This window comes from Syzygium oleosum, unplaced genomic scaffold (assembly GCF_021117445.2).
Source record: "Syzygium oleosum isolate NSW1041296 unplaced genomic scaffold, Sole_v2.1 Sole_v2.42, whole genome shotgun sequence".
In the NCBI taxonomy this organism is placed as follows: Eukaryota; Viridiplantae; Streptophyta; class Magnoliopsida; order Myrtales; family Myrtaceae; genus Syzygium; species Syzygium oleosum.
In genome coordinates this window covers 119,225-127,519 of record NW_026607526.1, presented here as the reverse complement: position 1 = coordinate 127,519, position 8,295 = coordinate 119,225, and the positions used below count along the sequence as shown (strand labels likewise).

Here is an 8,295-nt window from a genome sequence, read left to right as displayed (position 1 = left end):
TTCCGACCACCGCACAATCGTTGTCACCAACGCTAGTCGGCGATCGTGTTTCAACGAGTAAGGGCAAAAAGGGGTCTAAAGACGATCGTTGTGCCAAGTTGCATAAATCATCCTTTCCACCACAGTCACATATGTCCTTCACGTCGAGCCGACCTTTCACACATGACTCATGAGCCGGATGTTTACCTGCTGGTCAACGACGAACGGCCAGCACATCATCAGCTTCTTGGCGACCATGCTTTCGAGCATCGAGTTCCACCTGCACCGTGGTGCGGAACCTCCTCCCGCGAGCCTATCCGATGACACACACCTTCTCCGATGTCGCCTCTCTTAGCAGCTTTCTTTGGCAGTGGAATCCAGCCATACAACCCACAGGAACTGTCTCTCGCTCTTCACGAGGCTATCCCAAAATTACGTGAACTTGTGTCGGTTGAGAGATGTCATGCTCCCGAGGTCGACTTCCCAGAGAGGTGGTCAAGAGAGTTTGAGTCTTACATAAAGAGTAGGAGCAAAGAGATGGGATTTTCAAAGATTTTTGAAAATTTTCAATGAGAAAATATTTCAAAGATTTTCAATCTTTATCTTCTATTGCGGATTCTTGATAATTTTCAAATATTCCAAATCCTATCTTAAATTGTACCAAACATATGATATGATATTTTTACAATCCGGGGATATATAGAGGATTTCAAATCCCCCTTTATCCTATCTTATCCAAATCCGATTCCGGACAATCAAATGCAATCAAAGGGTATTCAAGCCTCGATATCCTACCTAGTTCGGGAGTGATAAATAGGTAGGTTGGGCCCAATATGCAGATTGCCTATCAAGTGCACTAATAGCCCAATCAGTATCAAACACAAGTGAACCGGATTGGGAGGAGAAAAAAGCCCAAGCAAGGCCCAATCTTCTGTGAAATTGTTGGTCTCAATTCCATTTCCACATTAATGGACCAGTCCAAGCATACCCGATCATGAGCCTGACGACACAACGTGCCCCGGCCATCGTTCCGGCAGGGCCTAGACAGCATTTTGAGTGATCAGCGGGGCGAAACAAAGCTCTACATTATATGATAAACCCGACTCGAGCCTTGTTCGTCGGTCAGGTCTAACTTCAAGTAACACTCGCACCTTCCCATAGCATGCAATTGATCGATCCAGCTGGGGATCTTGCGTTTCCTATCATTTCGAGTGCTTCTTCCCTCTCTGCTCATGACAATCGACAGAATGATCATGGTTCATGTGTCTGTGTTGTTATTAGATTCGTGCATACCGTACCACAGATATAGCCACGAGTAAGTGATCGATGGCGATTGATGATGTCGCTTCGTTCTGTCCTCCATCCGAATGGAGAAGGGTTAGTTCATCATAGTGAATCGCATGCGCTCAAGATGAATGTAAAATATATTCTATACATGAGGCGAACCAGACAACTCATGTGGGTGTTTATACTCTCTTTTCCTTGGACCCTTTCCAATTGCATCAGTACTATTTGTTGTCTGATAAGGTTGCAAATTTCGAAATGTACATCGAAATTAAAACAGAAAATGGAGAAACATCCAATCAAAAATAAGAAATCGGAGAAATGTAGATTGACACCAGGCGTTTTCAGGAAGTTTTCTCTGAGATAGTAATTTCTCCGTTATGGTGCAAACGGCTTCACTGGAAATGCCAACCCTAAAATACAAGAACGCAATATTGATGCACTTCGAAATGTTCTTTAGCCATGAACTCAAAACCATTAATTTCAAGAGAAATATAGTATGGCGAGGTCGTGTATATCGATTTGTCGTTATATTTTATTAGTCTTCTTTTGGTTTATCTAAAAACCCAACAAAATGGACGGTTGTACTAATCTCGAAGAGTTAGTAACTCGTCAAGTATAACTTTAAATATTGCATCTCCCAAAAGTTCATTAGTTGAATCTCTTTGGTATACTAGACCTTTTGAAATAGGATAAAAGAAACTAAAACCCCCAAACCATGCTCATTACGACAAATTATCCTAAATTTTTTTTGTGATATCAAAAATCTAAAGCTTGTATCTGTGTGATATATTTACCCTAAACTTATACTTATATGACAGATTTACCCCAAACTTTTTTTATGACACAAGAAACCCCAAACTTGTATATATGTGACACATTTACCCCAAAAAAATTTTATGACACCAAAATTCCCAAACTTAGATCCGCACCACACATTTACACTCCGTCAAAATTTTTTTGTCCTTTTTCTTTTTTTCCTTCCCCCTTTGTCTTATCGGTTGCCGTTTCCGCCATCGCTGCCCTTACTGTCGCCATCACCAACGTCCTCACCTTTGCCAAACCAATAATGAAAACAAAGGGGTAAGTCAATAAAAAGGGAAAAGAAAATGAGAAAAAGAATATACAATGAGTTGACATATTTTTGCCATATGCATGTCATGTCAGCATCATTTACTTTTTGTCGTCCTTGTAGGCAGCCTCATAAGTTTTTTAGCGGCGTTAGTTAACGGAATTTTGATAGAGAGTAAATGTGTCACATGGGTATAAATTTTGGATTTTTCGTGTCACAAAAAAGTTTGAGGTAAATATATCACGAAAGTACAAGTTTGGGATTTATATTGTCACAAAAAGAGTTTAAAATAAATGTGTCACGTAATTTGGGGCTTTTGTGACTTTTTCCCTCTGAAATAATATTGTTCTAAAGATAGTATCCTTTGAAATATAATTATTCTCATATGTTCTTTGCACCTTTTCATGAAACATAAACACCGTTTCACTATAACGGTCAATTAGATCAACTTGGGCAACCCCATTGTTTATTTTTCTTTCTTTTTTCCTTCTCCTCCAGAAAAAAAAATACATTGAAATATGCAATTGAATCACAATAAATGCAAACATATTATATATACAATAATATATTTGTACATGTGTGTGTACACAACACCCTTGTCTAGGATATTTATGGTCACCTCATTATTCTAACGAATTACCTGACAAATAGAAAAAGGGAAAAGGGGTCTGTCGAATTTTTTTTCCATATCGTTTAGTTCAAATGGTCAAATAAATAGAAAAGATAACTTCATATGCATATAGAGAGAGAGAGGGGCCTGCAAGACTTGGCATAAAAATTTTACTCTACCAAGCACGAGAATCAATGCCTAATTTCTAAATTTAGATGAACCATGTGCATGTGCTCTGTTGCAGAGGCAGTGACCAGACGACATGAAAAGGGAAGAGGCTCTTCAGAAATCCAGAAGAGAATCTGATGAAGTGTGCAGAAAATTACCAATGGAAGAGTTTCCCTCATGGAAGAAAGAAATAAACAAAGGAGAAGACTTTGCGTTGATTTCTGGAAAGACTATTCATAGCTAAAAAGAAAAATTTTGTGGTCATTTCAGTATTCTGAATCTAAAAAATATTGGCTCGACTGTTGGGATGTTGGACAGGAACAGATGATGCACGTGAAGGCACAGATATGGCTTGTTCCCGGAGTAAAATTGACAGTTGAAACCAAGAATCACCATTGCTCGCACTAATGCTCCTTAGATATCAAGAGAGATGATGACACAAATTGTTCTTGAACTTTATTTCAATGTGTAATATCATCCTTGAAGTTTTAATTTGTTCAGTATGATTTCTGAACTTTCGATACATGTTCAATTTAGTCCTTAACTTTCCATTGAACATTTTCATATAGTTCGGAGACTAAAATAGAACATGTACCAAAAGTTCATAGACCACATTGAAGAATTTAAAAGTTTAGGATCACATTGCACATTGAGTTATAATTCATGGATCATATTGAACAAATTAAAAGTTCAGGGACTTCATTGTACATTATGTCAAGGCTTAGAGACTGTGTAATGGGTACTAAAATGCAAATCAAGAAAACGAAAACAAGGCTTGTGGCAAGTATCAAACGGCTCTTCATGCCTCTATAGAAGCGACTGCCTTTTAGCCACCAAACCCCCTTCGGATTTTGATTTGCGCCTTGGATCTGCTGCACAGGTTCCATGTTAAATCAAGTGCTGAACATACTACAAGAACTAACCAGCACTCATACGTTTGTTTTAAAAAATCATACCAAGCAAAAAGGTAGAAGTGAAAATTTAGGGATTCATAATTCACACACTTTTTTATTACTCAAGGCTTTTCTAGGGACCAAATCTTTCCTTTAAACTTTACAAGCATTGCCTCATATGGGCATAAAGGAAAATAAATAGCTAATTATTGGCGGTTTTGGAAGTCACCAATAATTTGACAAGGACTCATTATGAATATACTTTTATGACCACTGGCTCTACATTATTGACTCTTGTGACTAACGGGCTTATAACACTAATCACCGGATATCACTTGATCTATAATCTATGTGGATCGATATCATCCCAACTATTATCTATGTGAGTCCATCGTGGTGCTCACGGGAACGATAGTTGATATGAACTTAATTTACGTTGTCTATAGACCTTACAATATCTTCTCAAAGAACACGGTTCCTGGTTGTGGAACAGATAGTTGATATGAACTTAATTTACATTGTCTATAGACCTTACAATATCTTTGTAAAGAACATGGTTCATCGTTGAGGAACAGATCCACGGTGTCTAAATGGTGCCTTGGCTACGATATTGCACAGCAGGAATTCGATGTGAAGATTGGTGGGTGTTAAATACATGTGTCTTTGAGTTTTTTTCTGCTGAAAATATATGTTTTTGAGTTAGTAAGTATTGGTGGGTGTGAAATAGCAGTGCCCAGTTAAGAGCACCGCTGGCTTTTAGTGATGTGCAGATGGTAGAGAGTTGTTGAGGAATTGAATTGATCGAGTAACTCCGCGTTGGTTGAAGACAGGATGGCATATCTTATTGCTTGATTGATGCACATCGTCACTCACAATCTTATCCTGATCTCATGAACATGAACACAGAGAGCTGAGACAGAGAGAGTCTTGAATGTGCAAAAGGGAAGATATTTAAACAGACAACAACTGTGGAAACCTGACTCGGTGAGAAAGCACATGAGAAAGAGAGCACAGATCAAGAAGAGAGGTCAATATCTCAATTTCCAAATGCCAGAGGATTTGGGTAATCTTTAGGCAAGATAATCCACCCAATCTGTCATTTTTTAACTTAAACCTTAGAGGCTGCTAGCGTAAACTCCGAAAAGAAGAGACAATATACAGATAATGCTCTCATCTAGACACTCGACCGACATTGAGGATCCATTCGATGGATACGAACGATGTGATCAAGAACCTTGGTAACCGAACTTACTGTCATACTCTACTCTGCTGAGATTTCTTAGTGACTGATGATGCTGTAAGCAAATAGGTATGCGATAAACTCGGGCTCAAAATCAAGATTTAGATTCAAAGTTCAAATCTTCAAGGCGTGATTAGCAAGACGATAATGATTTGAGCTCATGGGCCATACTGTTATCACACATGCTCACATCTAGAAATGCTAAAGATTCTGCAATTCATACACATCAAAGTGGAAATATGACCCTTTCGGTGCAAAAATGAAAAACAGAGACTGAGTGGAGCAACTGTTGTTTTCATGTAAAGCAGGAAGGAGGTCACTGTCACGGACGCAAAAAGGGTAGAGAGATTTGGTTTGGATCGTATCGCAAACAACAAAAACAACCCTGATGCTGGCGAGACCAAGATGAATGGCTGGTCTGAATTCTGAGAATCAATGCAATAATGTTCCATGAAGTTGAACGCTTGAAGAAAAAGGGAAAAGGGAAGAAAGAAAGATTTACAGAGCTGTGATGCAGAACCAGAAGACAGTACCGATTCAAACAGCAGGTTGTGACCCTGATTGGAGATCAATCCCATTAACGATGACCGATATACATAATACAATCCTACAGCCTTACATTCGCTCTACTCTTCTTCAAATTTATTTCACAAACTCGGAAATAATATTCCCAAGATAAATTAAAAATAAGCAGATTGTGGAGACTCTCTCGTCTTTCCCTCTTTGCTTTGACCACAGTTTTGTCGTCGACTGATTTTTCAAAGAAATTACAACGAACAAGCCAACTCTGCACATGATCCGAAAATGCCATATTGCTGAAATCCGATTGGGTGCAAATTTGGGAGAGGCTGGGGAGGGGGAAAAAAGGCAAATTCTCGAAAAAGAATTAATAGAAAGGTGGTGGCGGAGGAGAAGCGTATGGGACTGATTTAATTGGTGGCATTGGCCCCTTGTATGCAGGGGCCGGGGGCGGCGGGGATGGCGGAGGCGGCGGCAGTTGTTCGCATGGAATTTGGGGAGGAGGGGGCGAGTGATCGTGAGCTTGCGGCGGCGGCGGGGACTCGTGATGGTGGGCAGGAGGCGGGGTATATGAGTGGGCGGGTGGCGGTGGCAAATAATGGGTGGATGGCGATGGTGGCGACTTCTCTACATGAGGTGGTGGAGGTTGAGAATGGCCCGGCGGTGGTGGAGGAGAATGTAGAGATGACGGTGGAGGTGGAGGTGGTGGTGGTGGGGAGTTAGGGAAGTAATGGGTGGGTGGAGAGTATGGTGGCGGAGGAGGTGGGGAAGATGGAGAGTAAACCGGTGGCGGGGGAGATGGTGAGTAAAACGGCGGAGGAGGCGTTGAGTAAACGGGCGAGGGAGGCGAGTAAACGGGCGGCGATGGCAGAGGTGGCAGGAGTGGTGAAGAAACTGGGGGAGGTGGCAATGTAGATCCAGACGGTGGTGGATGCGAGTGGACAGGCGGTGTCCTCGGGGACGAGGAAGGTGCAGTGGGTGACGGCGTTAAACAGCTACCAGGCGGGGCCACCGGCCGCGGCGGCGACGACAGAGGTGACGGCGATGGAGAGCTACCAGATGGCGAAGTGGAAGGAACAGGTGCCGACTGCGGTGGATCTTTAACGGGCGGGGAAGTCGGAGCCGCTGTCATTGGTGATGGAGAGCTACCAGATGGCGAAGTGGAAGGACCAGGCGCCGACTGCGGTGGCTCTCCAACGGGCGGGGTCGGAGCCACTGGCATTGGCGATGGAGCGCCACTAGGGGAGCGAACAGGCTGCGCCACCGGCCGCGGCGGAGAGACGGCTGGTGGGGACGGCGGCGAAAGAGAAGGAGCAGAGGAACGAGAGCATCCGAAAGCACTGCAATCCACCGGTCTGGACGAGAACGCCCTACACTGAACCGGCGACCGCTGCGACGGCCTCTCCGCCAAGCAGTTCATCCGGTCATCCACCGCCGGCAGTCGCAGGCAAGCCGGCGGCTCTCCGGTGAAGAAGTTGTCCGAGAACGTGAAGTTCTGCAACTTCGGCAAACCACAAACACTCGCCGGAATCTTCCCGGACAACCTATTGTGAGCCACATTCAACTGCTCCAAGCTCACCATCTGGCCCACGCTCTCCGGCAGCGGACCCGCCAGCTGGTTGACGCTAACGTCGAAGACCGTCACGTTCTTGAGCCTCCCCAACTGCGGCGGCAAGCAAGATTTGAACCCGTTGTTCACGAGTATGACCTCGTTCAAGTTCTTCATCTCGACGATGCTCTGAGGGAGGCACCCGCCGAAGTCATTGTTCGCCAGGACGATGACCGACACCGGCGAGTGGCCGAGATTGTCCGGCAGGCTGAACCGGAACCGGTTGTCGTTGATGAAAATGGCGTCCAGATCTTTGTCGAAGAGCTCCCTCGGGACCGACCCTTCGAACTCGTTGAACCGGAGGTCCAAGAACTTGAGCGCCGGGAGCTCCAGCACGACGCTCGGGAACTTCCCGGCCAACCGGTTGTTACTCAGATCCAGCTCGAAGAGCCGCTTCAAGTTCCGGAACTTCCGCGGCACGGCGCCGCAGAACCGGTTGGAGTTGAGGTGCAAGAGGGCGAGGTCGGCGAGCAGGCCGAGCTCCTCCGGGAGGTAACCGGCGATGTCGCCGTGGTTGAGGTCGACTCCGGCGACGGTGCGGACGCTGGGGTCGTCGGGGGCGGGGGAGCAGAACACGTTGGAGTAGTCGCACACGGAGGGGCCGACCCAGTTGGCGGTGAAGTTGTTGGGGTCGGAGACGATGGCCTGCTTCAGGGCCTGGAGGGCGACGTAGGCGTTGCGGAGGCGGGGGTTCTCGAATGAGATGGACACGTCGACGGCGACGCTCCCGCCGCCGCGGTCGCCGAACTCGTCGAGGTGGTGGAGGAGGTGGCGGTGCTTGGGGTCGTGGGTCGGGGTGGCGGCCCCATGGGCGGCGGCGGAGAGGGCGGCGAAGGAAGAGAAGAAGACGAAGATGGCAGCGGAGAGGGAGCGGAGATGGGTGGTCGCCGTCGTCGTCGTCGTCATCTCATGCGCGGCATA

At 45.2% G+C, this 8,295-nt stretch overlaps 1 protein-coding gene across 1 annotated transcript; it reads right to left on the bottom strand.

Moving 5' to 3' along the window:
- Nucleotides 1-5,755: 5,755 nt before the first annotated feature.
- Nucleotides 5,756-8,295, bottom strand: LOC115690422 (leucine-rich repeat extensin-like protein 4). The gene has a single exon (XM_056306166.1). It carries the CDS (start codon nucleotides 8,278-8,280, stop codon nucleotides 6,133-6,135), a length of 2,148 nt encoding a protein of 715 aa, XP_056162141.1. The 5' UTR covers nucleotides 8,281-8,295; the 3' UTR covers nucleotides 5,756-6,132.

What these genes read in the sequence shown, in the direction of transcription:
- LOC115690422 (XM_056306166.1), bottom strand. Translation starts at nt 8,280, where the DNA reads ATGACGACGACGACGACGGCGACCACCCATCTCCGCTCCCTCTCCGCT.